Here is a 14994-nt window from a genome sequence, read left to right on the forward strand (position 1 = left end):
CATAGGTTCAATCCAGAATTCATGAATCCTCAATTGCAACCCTTAAACACAGCTCAACCACCTTCAATGGCATTCCACAATGCCTCAGGCAATCAGCAACGTTACCAAGATCCAAAGATGCAGTCACCTACAGCAGCGAATCCACAAGCACTCCTCTCGCTGCCATCAGCTCTCCCTGACACCGCCTGGTATCCAGACTCAGGAGCCTCGCACCACATCACATTTGACCAAAGAAACCTTGCCACAGGATCAGACTATGAAGGCACAGAGAAAGTGTATGGAGGTAATGGCCAAGGTATGAAAATTGAGCATATTGGAAGTTCATTTATGCATGCATCTTTGTCCAATAGACCTTTCACACTAAGAAACCTACTACATGTACCCGCTATCTCTAAAAACCTTGTCAGTATCGCTAAGTTTGCACTAGACAACTGTGTCTTTTTTGAATTTTGGCCTTATTTTTGCAATGTCAAATGCCAGATGTCCAAGAAGATACTCCTTCAAGGGCTACTTAAGGAAGGACTATACAGATTTGAAGGGATCCAAGTCATCCCAAAAGCCACTAAAACCAAGCCTTTACATTTCCCACCCATTACACCAACCTGCAACATCACCAATATATCTGAAAAACCAAAATTCACAACCTATGATCCCAAAGAAAAACCAATTACACCTAACCAAGGTCCTAAGTCTTCAAGTTTACCTGCTGCAGAGCCAAATTCACCAATCCAAGTTATCCCAAGAGCCACTGACACCAAGCCTTTACATTCCCCACCCTCTATACCAACCTGCAGCATCACCAATATATTTGAAAAATCAAAATTCACAATCAACAATTCCAAAGAAAAACCAAGTACACCTGACCAAGGTCCCAAGACTTCAAGCTTACCTGCTGCAGAACCAAATCCACCAACCTCAGCTAAAGTCACACCACACACTATGGCCAGCTCAGGCTCAACTACTGACAGCCCTCAAATTTTCCTTTGTAATAAAATCTCTATCCTACATGAAAAAGAAAAAGAAAATTCAGAAAACAAAGGTCTTCTTAAGTCTATAACAAAGGAGTTTGATCCTATCACAACAAACATCACTTGTAAAAGAGTCAGTGACATAACTCAGCAGTGGCATAGGAAATTAGGCCACCCTTATGATAAAGTAGTTACTCTTGTAATGAAACAATGTAATGTGCCGAAGCTGGCTGATGCAATAAATAAAAACAGTCTTGATCCTTCATTTTGTCATGCTTGTTGCATAAGCAAAATACACCAATTGCCATATCCTGACTCATGTACATCTTATGCACCTTTAGAATTAATATTTTCTGATGTTTGGGGGCCAGCACCAGTATATAGTAGATCAGGTTTTTGTTACTATATATGTTTCATTGATGCATGTACCAGACACACCACCACTTACCTGCTTAACACCAAAGCTCAGGCCTTTAAAGCCTTTCAACAGTACAAAGCAGCTATTGAACTCAAAACAGGACTGAAAATTAAAGCATTACAGACAGACAATGGAGGAGAGTACATGTCTTTGGCATTCAACCAATTTCTTACTAATCACGACATTCAATACAGGCTTACCTGTCCCTACACCCACCAACAGAATGGTACCGTTGAAAGAAGGCACAGACACATCACTGAAACATCACTCACCTTACTAGCTCAAGCCAACCTACCTCTCACATTCTGGGAAGACTCAACCATGACTGCCACCTATCTCATAAACAGATTGTCCACCCAACTTCTCAACAACAAAACCCCATTAGAAGCCCTCACCAATACCAAACCTGACTATGATTTTTTAAAACCCTTTGGCTGCACTTGCTATCCCTTGCTAAGACCATACAATGCACACAAGTTTGATCACAGATCTGACAAATCAATATTTATTGGTTATGCCACAGACCACAAAGGATATAGGTGCTTATTCCCAAATGGAAGAGAAGTTATCTCAAGAAATGTGTACTTCAATGAATCAGAATTTCCTTACCCACAACTATTTCGGTCCCAACCTCACCACACTATCCCACAACCAATCCCCAATCCCACTTTCAATCTCAGTCCTCTTCCCATTATTCAACCTCTTCCTCTCACCACACCCCCACCCCCCTCCTAATGCACCTCATACATTGCATTCTATAAATGATACTTCCAATATTCCCAATGACATACATGCATCATTACCTGCCATACCTGTATCTGTGTCTGATTATTCTGCTCTTTCTGATGATACTACTGCTGTCGCTAATCCATCTCCCAGCAATGTCACTCCTAATGCAGGTGCTCATCAATCACCCAGGATTGAAGCTGTACTGCCAGCCCCAGCTGCCTTGTCAACGAACCAGCATCCAATGCAAATAAGAAGCAAATCTGGAATTTTCAAGCCTAAAACGTATGCAGCAGTAGTGCAAGAGGGTACCACTGACCTCTCGGAGACCCTGCCACCGACAGTAGCAGAGGCTCTCACTTGTCCCCATTGGCGAAGAGCAATGGAGGAGGAATATGAAGCTCTTTTGAGGAACCACACTTGGCAGCTAGTCCCCAAACCCACTCCTAATGTTGCCCCTGTCATTGGTTGCAAATGGATCTTTAGAATAAAGAGACATCCCAACGGCACCATTCAAAAGTACAAAGCTAGGCTAGTGGCAAAGGGTTTTCACCAAAAGGAAGGCGTGAATTTTGACCAGGTTTTCAGTCCCGTAGTAAGGCCACCTACTGTGCGAATCATGCTAACTTTGGCTTTGGCAAAAGGATGGAGAATAAGGCAATTTGACTTCAACAACGCCTTTTTAAATGGGGACCTTGAAGAAACAGTATATATGACTCAACCGGAAGGCTTTCTCTCACCGAACCATTTGCATCATGTGTGCAAACTTTAGAGGTCACTATATGGGTTGAAGCAGGCGCCTCGTGCGTGGTTCACTAAGCTCAAGACAACCCTCGACAGCTTTGGATTCCATAACACTATCTTAGACACGTCTCTCTTCACAAGATTTACAGCATCCTCAACAACTTATATTCTTATCTATGTTGATGACATCTTAGTCACAGGGAGCTCAGACTCTGAAATTGCCACACTAATCGGCCAGCTTAACTCAATCTTTTCTCTAAAGGACCTAGGAGAAATGAATTATTTCTTGGGTATCGAAGCTGTTAAGAGAAACGACAATGAAATACTCCTCTGCCAAACCAAGTATATCAAGGAGCTGCTTGCAAAAGCGGGAATGCATGATGCAAAAGCCATGCCTACCCCAATGGCTTCCAGCTTGAAACTCTCAATGCATGATGGTGAAGCATTTCAAAAGCCAACGCTGTACAGATCCATTGTAGGAGGCCTCCAATATGCAACAATCACCAGACCAGATATTACCTTTGCTGTCAATAAAGTCTCACAATTTATGCACCACCCTCTAGAAACTCATTGGAGAGCTGTCAAAAGAATACTGAGGTACCTGGCTGGCACAACCCAGCATGGGTTAAGGTTTCAAAGGTCGAGTGACTGCAGAATTTATGGCTTTAGTGACTCAGATTGGGGGAGTGATGTTGATGATAGAAAATCTACCAGTGGTTTTTGTGTTTACCTTGGACCTAACTTGGTCTCTTGGTCAAGCAGAAAGCAGACAGTGGTGTCTAGAAGTTCCACAGAAGCTGAATACAGAGGAGTGGCATTGTGCCTCACTGAAATTATTTGGGTTCAAAACCTGCTGAGTGAGATGAAAGTGCCATGCACCACCAAGCCAAGCCTTTACTGTGACAGTCAAAGTGCTGTGCTACTTGCAGCCAATCCTGTTCTTCACAACAAAAGCAAACACTTTGAGCTAAACCTCCATTTTGTCAGAGACTTTGTGGCCAACAAAAAGATCCATGTGCTTCATATTCCTTCCCACGACCAAATAGCTGACTGCCTTACAAAGCCACTGTCAAGTGCATCCTTTCTAAAATTCAAACCACAACTCAGAATTACTGGTCGAGAACTGGAGATAGACAGCAGAGATATTAGCAGCAGTGTTGATGTTAGCAGTAATAAAAGAGTAGAGTCCAGTAGCAGGGTTGATGTTAGTAGCAATGACCCTGCACTTGTAGAAAACACGTGCAGTTAGTTAGAACTACTGAGCCACATCAGCAAAGTTGTTAGAAATCAATTAGTCTTTCTGTTTAAACCCTATGTGTATATATATCAGTCCCTGTACTAATTTTTGTGTGATTGAATTCATTTTATAATTGCTCTTCCAAAACCTTCCAGCATCTTCTAGATATTCTTCTTCTTCCTCTTCTCTATTCTTCTTCTTCCTCTTCTCAAGAAGGCTGATACCTTCACAGTTTAAAGAAGGAGTAAACCTTTTTTACTTCAAAGAAAAGGAAAATTCTGCTTGTGAGAATTTAATTGTGCATGAAGGTTAGAGAGTTACCTGCTCAGAAATCCTCACTTGAAGAATCTTCTACATCAGTGACTTTGCTTTAATATATAATATACTAGATTTAAATGTGTGATGCACAAAAAAATACTAGAATACAAATGAGAGTACTAAAAAAATAAAATTATTTAATTTTAAACGTATATAGTAAATGCTGCTGCATTATTAGTTTCATTAATCAGTGGAAAAGACAGAGACATCATTTTGTGATGAAGTGCATATAAATCAAGGTAATCATAAACTTGCATTACACCTTAAGATGGATGGTATATTGGATATGTTTGAAATTGAATTACAAGCAAGATATCTTTCCTCTAACTAACTAACTAACTGACATGCATGCATACACGCTAAACTCATGAGAATGGATCAATATTATGTCACAAATTCATGGCAGAAATGCAGCCTGTCTTACTCTTGAACCAGCAGCAAAGAATTCAGTGATGTCTTTATTAGTGAAGAGAATAAAAATGGTAGTTAGCAATAGGTTAATTGCTGTTATGCTATTATATTTGATAACTAGCCATTAGGCTGTTAGGTGACCTTTGCTATATATATATATAGTGTCTCTCATTCTCTGTATTATAGCAGAGAAGTCAGTAAGGAGTTGACTAATGTCAAAGCTACTATTTCAAGCGTTTGAGCACTCTTCTGATCTACAAAATGATGAGAAGCAGAGGATCGCACTTGGAGAGAATATAATGAGGCTCCTGATGAAGTTGCACACTATTCAAGTATGTGTTACTGATGCTGTTAAGTTAATATCAAATCAGCAATTTCTTTTCAATATACCTTGATTTGGTAATAAAATGTAGCATAAGTATGTTTTTGTTTCACTATTTATTTTATCAATGGCTTTACATTGCAATCATGTGCGATAATTGTGATTTGCAAATGATTAGATACATATGCATTAGGAGGATTATTAAGAGTCTTATTTAGCTTTCTTGTCATTGATCAATGTTATATACTAGGGCTTGCATCCAAGTTTCAGGGAAACAAGAAAATCTCTGGCATGAGAGCTTACATGCTTGCAAGAAAGGCTTGATTCTGTAATGGCCAAAAGATCTCAACAGCAGACGAATGAGTTCATAGACGAGAAGCCTGTTGAAGACATTTTGGCGAATTTACAGAATGTGAAGGATCAACAAGAAGAAAAAGCTGCAGTAGCAAGAGAGGATTCTTCTGTGGGAATTAATGATGGGAAAAGATTGAATTGAATTTCAGCCACCACATGATCCGGCATTGAACGTGGCAGCAGAACCTAATGTGGCACCAAAAAGAAGCACCACTTAATGAGGATATTGCAGCATCTGAATTCAACAAGGATGGTGGAACAGAATTTTCAGAGCGTGAACCAGATCATGAAGAAGAGGAAGTGGAACCTATTATGGAGCTTCCAATTGGATTGCTTGATGAAGAAGAAACAATAGAGTCCAAATCTGTGAAGCGAGATGAAGATATGGAATGTATGATGGAGCTTCTAGTGGGGTTGCTTGATGAAGAAGGAACAATAGAGTCCGAAGCAATGTGGTGTTGCTGCAAAAGACACTCAACCGGGCCCAAACAGCAGATGGAAGAGCAGGAAGAGGTTCAATCTTCTGAGGAATCAGCAGGCTGGGTGAAGGTTGAGATCTCGAAAAAAGAGGAACTCAAAAACAAAACACATTGATTTGGCAAATGCCTCATCAATTGGAATAGCTGCTTGAGAGAATAATTGGGATAACAATATACAAAACAGTGACAGCGACCGAATAACAGAAGACAAAAAAATAAAAATAGAAAAAAGAGGCCAAAACTTTAACGTGTAAAACTCTTTTAATGTGAGAAGTAAAAACCACGGGTCACTCGGACCAAACAAGAAGTATCACTATAATTAAGAAAGGATACAAGAGAATCTCAAATAAGTAAACAAATCAAATGCTTACATTAAGTCAAAACAATCAAGCACCACAGCATATAAATGTGAACCAAAAAGATGAAAAATTTACAAAACCAGAGCCATATCTCACCCTCCAAATCTTATCTTAATCCTCCAACCATTCGGAATGAAAAAGTACATCTAGAACTTGCTATCGAAATTTCAGTCCAAACCACCATTGAACCACTTCCCAACTGCAGATTTATAGTGACTGCATAATCCATTCAAAAAGAAGAAAAAGAATTATCATTCTAGTAAGAATATGGTAATGAAAATTGAGGTCCATTACATCAAATTAATCCATACCGAAGTGCATATTATTTGAGTATGATCACAAAATTGTAAAACTTCAATTATCAATTTAGTAAAAGTATCTCACATGAAATGTTTGGACAAAAAACATCAATTATTAGACTAGATGTGTAGTTTAAGAACTCACATGATTTTCAAAAGAGGAACTAGTAAGCTTGACATTCCCAGCAGAATCCAAGCGATCAAACACTCAAATCCCCGACCTAATATTTTCTTCAACGAGGAGAAAGCTTATCAAGATTGTCTTTGATAACAGATTTTATTAATGAATAATGACATTACAGATGTCTTTGTAAATTCATGTAATAAACTTGTATGCATTAGAAATGCTACATCTTTTTGTTTAAATTTACAAGCTCCAACACTGATTTGAGGTTTTGGCATTGTAACAGCTTTGGCAGCAGTTAAAGAACCAAAATTAAGTTGATATTTATAGTACATTTAGTTTAGCATATACATTAAAAAATAAGATAGGTAGAAACACCACCTTCCCTGAACTACATACAATTCCTTCTCGAACCAAGCTATTATCATCTTTTTTTCTTACTCCAACCAAAATAGGAAAAGTAAATTGTAAGGAGGAAAGGAGTAACTATACCAACCTGAAGCTAAAATTACATAGCACCTCTTCTGATGAACTTTGGATTGAATGAAGATAATTTAGATAAGGTTACAAGACCTCAATATTTACTTCCTGAAACACAAATTAAAAAATATTTCGACTTAAAGTGTTTGTCATCACAAAAACCACACACACAATTATGTCAGAACCTCATGAACACAATTTTGGATCATTGGTTTGATTTTAGAGTCAACAGTGAAAAGAAATGACACTCATCGGTTTGATATATGTACAAACTGCACTTACCATTGAGTGAAGTTGATATGAATGAACTTGTTGTCTGATGGCATCACTATAACTTCTCCTTCTAATGACTATTTCATGTACAGGATTGTCATCTTTAAATGCAGAAAGTATATTCTTTGAATCTTGACTGCATTAGCTATTCATCACCTTGGGAAATCTGTTTGATAACGTGTCCAAACCCAAAAAGGAAGAAATAGTTATTATTACAGAACCTTTTCTTAGTATTAGAAATAGCTTATTATGGATATCTACTACTATTTATTTTATGTAAGATTCAATCTATGGGCAGAAAACTTATACACCTTATGCATGCTGATTCCTTTTACTATCCTACATGAATCTTGCAACAACAGCTAACTCTATGATCATAAAAAATTGACAAAGACAGAAACACAATTTTATAACTCTTTTCTTTCCAAAAATCAGGTTATGATTTTTTTTTCTGTGTAAAAAGCAAAAAAGAAAGAAAATTATAGAGAGGAATAGAGAAATATACCAACAACAAAAGCTTTTCAATAATGAGTGCCACCAGCTTTCTCCATCATGTCTTTGCTTTTCAATAACTTGAAGCCAAAATCAGAAAATACAGTTTTTGTTTTCGAACACATCAATCCAGATTAATTACCACCTCAAGTGAACTTAGAATTAAATGAAGATGTATAGCCAATGTATGGGATTGCATGTCGATATGTGCTCAACCTCCCTGCAGAAGATAGTAAAAAACCCAAGTGTTGGCACTAAAAAGATATTCCCTGTCGTTCAATTTTTGTTTAGGGTAATTGTTATCTAGCTCTTTAAATGCGATTTTTTTTAAAAATATGAGAGTTAAAAGTAGTACATATAGCAAAGACTATTCCTCAGAGTAATAAAGGATATTTCTTTAACTAGAACTGCAAGCTGAGAGCTTTTCCGACAAATGAAAGAAAAGAATGCAAATTTTCCAGTCGGCATATGAGTTCAACTTGCTAAAGTTGTTTAAATCAAGAGAAAAAAAATTTGACTTGAAGGTAAAGGAAATTTATGCATGTGTGAATTTAATTGTGGTAGCATGACAAACATGAAAGGTTAGAGAATTACTGCTCAGAAAATTTGTCTGTCATCGACTTTAATGGTGGGGATGTGCGAAATTTTGGACCAAATTTGTTGATGCTTGCTCTTGCAGTCTTCGCCCAGCGAATGACAGTCGTCAAGTTGAAGTAGTAAGAGAGAGGGAGGCAGCTTTTCTCCTTCCATATTCTTCAGTTTATCACAGCGTACAATGTGTAAATGTTGGAGGGAGGTGAGGCGGAGAAGCTCGTTGCACTCCAATGTCTCCAGATTATTGAAGAACCACATCTCAAGAGTGATAAGGGAGGGAAGGTGAGGCAGCGAACCCACCTCTGGGTATGACTTTATTCTGCTCTCCCTACCATCGCCAACAATCATGAGATAAGTGAGGTTGTCCAAGTTTCCCATCCATGATAGACCCCTCACTTGTTCCTCGCAATTTCCTACACCAAGATGTTTCAGGTTAGGCGGCAAACCAGCCTCTGGCGACCTGCAAATGTTTGGGGAACCTCGTATGTCCAGAGACTCTAAATTTGGGAGAAGAGTATTCATGTCACGTGGTAATGCCTCCAACTTCGAGCACCAGCTAACACTGAGATAAGTCAAGTTGGGTGTAGCCAGTCCTTCTTGGGGAAATGACATAAATTTGTCGCACCTATCGATGGAGAGACGTTGAAGAGCAGCGTGTGGTGGCTCTGACATTGACACTGATTCCAGATTTGAGCACCCTATTATCCGGAGATTCTCGAGATTGGGAAAGGCATCCAACGACAATGAGGTCAGTGAATCACAACTGTATTCTATTTGTAGATCTACCAAATCATACTTCTGTTGTTGCTGGAGTAATTCAATTTGGCGGCAACGATCGATTTTAAGCATTTGCAAAGATTTGGGTAAACAATTGCTCCCCAAGGACACAACAGATGAACAGTATGAGATATGTATTTGTTGGAGGGAAGTTAGATGGTGGATCCTTGCCTTAAATGCACACTCCACCAACCATTCAAATCCACTAATTGATAACCTATCTCCATCAAGTCTCATCTCTTTATCCGATGTTTCTAAATCTTCTATTTCCAGTTTGCGCACTTTGGAAACATTCGATGAGGAAAAAACGATTCTCATTAATACCTGATTAACCATATCTCCCTTTAACATTGCACAACCATTTATTCGAAGGCTCTTAAACCAAGGAAAAGCTTTTGATTCAGGTAAGTGCCACTCCTCCCAACATGGCATGTTACGAAACTCCAAATGCTCCAGTGAGGGAAACGGTGTAATAGGCAAAGAATGTTGATGGCCTTCATTCTTGTAAAACTCCTTGCCAATGCTCTTCAGCTCACCAAATCTTTTGATGCTTAGGGACTTAAGAGATGGTAGTTGTCCAAGTGAAGGCAGCACGCAGCAGTTCTTGCAAGACTCCAAAGATACACTTGTAATATTGTTGTAGGAAGAATGCCCCATCCAGTCTGGAAATGTTTTAACTTTGTATCCCTTGATTCTCAACACTTTCAAGTCAGTGTGCGGTTGCAAGTTTTGGAGTATGTCTCTTTGATTTTGTGCATCTGAAACCATATCATCACCTGCAGACCATTCCAACAATAACTCGTCAATGTGCTTCTTATCTATTATCCTTGCACTCCTTGCCTCATTGCCATCAACTACATTCTCCAATTTTTGAATCCCAAGTATTCCATGAAGATTTAAAAGCCCTCCTAACTCTTGGATTCCATTGTCTTCAGACTTGCCTACGATGTAGTAACTTAAAATGTGCAACTGTTTTAATTTGCCCATTCCTTTTGGCATTTCTTTCAGACGAGTACCCCTTATATCAAGATGCCGCAAATTCACAAGATTATACATGCCATTGGGCAGCATAGTCAGCTTTGAACAGCCTTCTAACTTTAAAGTTTGTAGATTGCACAAGTTGCATAACGACTGCGGCAATACCTCAATATTACTCCAAGAGAGATCCAAATAGCGCAATTGGATCAATTTATCTATTGGATCAGGAAATATATCCAGTCTACCAAAGGACAAAACTCTCAAGTATTTGTTCTTTGACAACATATCACATGGTAACATTGTGTGTGCTTTCAAGAAACCAGCTCGATGATTGATATACAACAATGTCCTCAAAGATTCTATTTTACTAGAGGAGCATGTTTTCTTAGGGATTGAATGATCGTATGACAAATGATGAGTTAGAATACTCATCTCTTCCTTTTCACCAAGTTCTGAGAATCTATAATAAAGATCTCCAGCAAGAAAAGTTGCCAAGTCATGCATGAGATCATGCATCACAAAATACTTATCACCATATTGGACCCGCTTGAAAAATAGCCTTGAAGCCAAGTGATCAAAACACTCGCAACCAACTTCTTCTAAAGTCTCTCCCTTCTTTGGTGGTCGTAAAAGATTTTCAGCCATCCACAGCAAGATTAGTTCATCTTTATCAAGTTTATGATCTTTGGGATACAATGAACAATAAACAAAGCAGTGTTTTAAATGAGCAGGCAGATGATAGTAACTTATTAACAATGCAGGAACAATCTTACAATTTGCCGCAGGAAATTCCCAAATGTCACTGAATAGTATATTATTCCATTCTTCAACACGATGCTCTGAGCGCAACAAGCGTCCAAGTGTTTCTGCAGCTAACGGCAAGCCATCACATCTCTCGACAATCTTTCTACCTATTCCTTCCAGTTCTGAGCTCCCATTTGATTCAGGAAAGGATGCATTGTCCGCGAAAATAGACCAACAATAATCATTCGACAGTCCCTTGAGAGAGTAAGTGCTATAATTTTGGACAGTTGGACCAACATTTTCCTCCCGGCTAGTGAGAAGAATAGTGCTTCCCTTTCTCCCATGTTGAAAAGGGACGATAAAACTATTCCACTTGTCGGCATCTTCACTCCAAACATCGTCCAAAACAATGAAGAACTTCTTTTCTGACAGTTTTTCCTTCAAATCTTGTTGAAGTAAATCAAAGCTTTCAAGACTACAAACACCTGAAGAGATTCCCCTTATAACATTCTTTGTAGTCTCAACAACATCAAAATTTTCAAAAACACAAATCCATGCTTTCAGATCAACCCCATCCATCAAATCCATATTGTTGTACACGCATTGTGCTAAAGTAGTTTTACCAACCCCGCCCATACCAACAATAGAGATGACAGACAAGTTATGATCATTATTGTCATTGAGCATCTTGATTAGTGCCTGTTGGTCACCATCCCTGCCGAACACATTCCCCTTCACAAGAGAAGTCGATGGAGGTCTCCATGAGGAGCTTCCCGTTGGAATCTCTCTCAGACCAAGGGTATCTTTGCATCTCTCAAGATCTACTATTCTTTCAACCACATCTTCTATCTTAGTCACCATCTTCCTAGCAGACAAATCAAGGAAGTGAGGACGACGAATGCGTGCCTTGTTGCGAATTGCAGCTTTGATGAAGAGACGGTCCAGCAAGTCATCAGCAGTGTAGAGAGCATCTCTGAGACTATGAAGCCATTTCCGCACACGATCATTTCCAAACTGCTTCTGCTCAGCGTCAGCAACCAGAGCTTCTGCAGCCAAGATAGCCGTCCTCAGCCTGTCAACCAACTTCCGGTCCAGCTTCTTGCCCACCACCAAGTTGATAAACTCAGGTGAAATGAGCCTCTTAACGATGACGTTGATGAAGCCAGAAAGAAGTGCTTCAGCCATGGTAGGATGATCAGAACAACAGCAAATAAATCAGTGAGTGATTGGGTTTTGAGAATGCAAGGAAGAGAGAGCAATATTGCAATAATGCTGCAAGGTAAAGGTATTCAGCAATAATAGGCATATAGAAAGATATCACCAAGGTTCCTCAGCAAAAACACAGAGTGGGTCCGTAAAGCGCAATAATTGTAAGCAGTGGAGTGCACAGCTGACTATGCAGTTGACTTCGTTTTTATCTTCTTCTTTGAAGGATGAAAATAGGTGATGGGGTATTCAAAGTGTGACCAACGGAAATTAGTCTTTGTGGAGATTAACTTACTATATAATTTAACGTACGATCATGATAAATATATTAAAACTATATCAATGTAGCAATAATGCATGGTAGTGCGAGGTTAAAATGTGTCGGTAAGGTAATTTAAAGTAGGGTAATCATCATATGATATCAATCCAGCAATAATAATGGTGGTTGTGAGGTTAAAATAATAAAATGTGTCAGTACGGTAATTTAAAGTAGGATCATCATCATATGATATTATGATATCAATCCAGCAATAATGCTGGTTTGAGGATAAAATGTGTCGGTAAGGACTAAGGAGAGATGATATTTGAATTTTCTTTTATATATTTTTAGATTTTAATTTTGATATATTTACCTTTTAAAAAATTATTTTGTATTAATAGTATATCAAAATTAAATTATATATATTTTTAATAATATAAAAATAAATGTTTTATCCTCTTTTATTTTTTATTAATTATTTTTAATAAAAGATGTAAAACAATAATGTATAAAAGAATAATACATATAAGTATATAACATTAATATAAGATAATATCTAGTCCTGTATTATACTATTTTATTGGATAAAAATAGTTGAAACATTTCAATAAATTTATATTTGAAACGATTATTAATATCTATCAGAATGATAAAAACATGAACGAATAAGACGAAAAAAATTATATTTTTAAAAATATTATATACATATAAAAAACAATTATCATGTATTTATATATTAATATATATTATTTAATTTATTTTAATATATATTTTATATTTTAAAATATATTTTATACATTATTAATGATTTGGTGATTATTTTATTTTGTGTACATTTAATATATTTATTATAAAATTTGTATCATCATTTTATAATCTTTTCTTTCTACAAGTCAAGCTATCATTTATTTTTTTTTTCTGCATAAAACAGAAAAAATAAAATTATAGAGAGGAATAATAGAGAAATATACCAACAACAACAAACGCATTATTTCAACAATAAGTACCTCTCCTACATAGTTTCTGGTTCCCAACACATCAATCCAGCTTAATAATAATACCATGGTATAAAGAAAAATTTTTCAATAACCTTATATGTTTGTAACTATCCCTTTTATTTCAGTCTCAAAAGATCAAAATATTCTATCACGATACTTTTTCTTGAATAATTTGAATCCAACTGCAGCTTAATATATGTACAAAACCTTTTCTCTAGTCACCAAAAAAAAAAAAAAACCTTTTCTCTTAGTATTAGAAATAGCTCATTATAGGCATCTAATACTATTAATTTTATTCAATGGTTCAATCTATGGTTAAAAAAGAAACATTACACAACAATAACTTAGATCCTCCTATTTTGAGAGCTTATACATCTCATGCATGCTGATTCCTTTTACTGTTCTACATGAATTTTGCAACACAACAGTTGATTCTGTGATCATAAAGAATTGGCAAAGACAGACACACCATTTTATAACTCTTTTTTTTTTCCTACAAATCAAGCTATCATTTACTTTTTCTCTGTGCAAAATAGCAAAAATAAAATTATAGAGAGGAATAGAAAAATATACCTGCAATAACAAAAGCTTTTTAATAATAAGTGCCACTCCAACTTTCTCCATCATGTCCTTGCCTTTCAGTCAAAATCAGAATACAGTTTCTGGTTCCCAACACATCAATCCAGCTTAATTACCACCTCAAAGTAACACCATGGATTACATCTGAATATGTACCCAAGCTACCTGCAGAAGATAGTAAAAATAATAATTTTGATTCATCCATTTGTTTCATACATCTTTAAATGCAATTTTTTTTTAAATATACGAGAGTTAACAAGTACTACAGATAGAAAAGACTGTTTTCTCAGAGTCACAAAGGATAATTCTTTAACCACAACTGCAAACTGAGAGCTTTCTGGATAAATGAAAGAAAAGGATGCAAAATGAAATTTTGCTGTTGGCATTTAAGTTCAACTAGTTAATGTTGTTTAAAGAAAGAGTAAACCTTTTTTACTTCAAGGAAAAGTAAATTTCTGCATGTGAGAATTTAACTGTGCATGAAGGTTAGAGAGTTACCTGCTCAGAAATCCTCACTTGAAGAATCTTCTACAGCAGTGACTTTGCTTTAATATATAATATACTAGATTTAAATGTGTGATGCACACAAAAAATACTAGAATACAAATGAGAGTACTAAAAAAATAAAATTATTTAATTTTAAATGTATATAGTAAATGCTGCAGCATTATTAGTTTCATTAATTAGTGGAAAAGACAGAGACATCATTTTGTGAGTGGAAAAGACAGAGACATCATTTTGTGATGAAGTGCATATAAATCAAGGTAATCATAAACTTGCATTACACCTTAAGATGGATGGTATATTGGATATGTTTGAAATTGAATTACAAGCAAGATATCTTTCCTCTAACTA

General features: G+C 36.9%; 1 protein-coding gene across 4 annotated transcripts; it reads right to left on the reverse strand.

Moving 5' to 3' along the window:
• Nucleotides 1-6263: 6263 nt before the first annotated feature.
• On the reverse strand, nucleotides 6264-14341 carry LOC130960590 (putative disease resistance protein At3g14460). 4 transcript variants are annotated; one of them, XM_057886024.1, is made up of 7 exons: nucleotides 14134-14341; nucleotides 8599-12272; nucleotides 8018-8224; nucleotides 7522-7678; nucleotides 7256-7347; nucleotides 6781-6856; nucleotides 6264-6552 (listed from the first exon to the last, which is right to left on the reverse strand). In XM_057886024.1, exon 2 carries the CDS (start codon nucleotides 11956-11958, stop codon nucleotides 8602-8604), a length of 3357 nt encoding a protein of 1118 aa, XP_057742007.1. In that variant the 5' UTR covers nucleotides 11959-12272; nucleotides 14134-14341; the 3' UTR covers nucleotides 6264-6552; nucleotides 6781-6856; nucleotides 7256-7347; nucleotides 7522-7678; nucleotides 8018-8224; nucleotides 8599-8601. The 4 variants fall into 4 exon arrangements, with proteins under 4 accessions (XP_057742007.1, XP_057742004.1, XP_057742005.1 ...); XM_057886021.1 differs by lacking the exon at nucleotides 14134-14341 and having other exon boundaries at nucleotides 8599-12493; XM_057886022.1 differs by lacking the exon at nucleotides 14134-14341 and having other exon boundaries at nucleotides 6781-6866; nucleotides 8599-12493.
• Between the last annotated feature and the right edge of the window lie 653 nt (nucleotides 14342-14994).

This window comes from Arachis stenosperma, chromosome 2 (genome assembly GCF_014773155.1).
Source record: "Arachis stenosperma cultivar V10309 chromosome 2, arast.V10309.gnm1.PFL2, whole genome shotgun sequence".
NCBI classification, from domain to species: domain Eukaryota; kingdom Viridiplantae; phylum Streptophyta; class Magnoliopsida; order Fabales; family Fabaceae; genus Arachis; species Arachis stenosperma.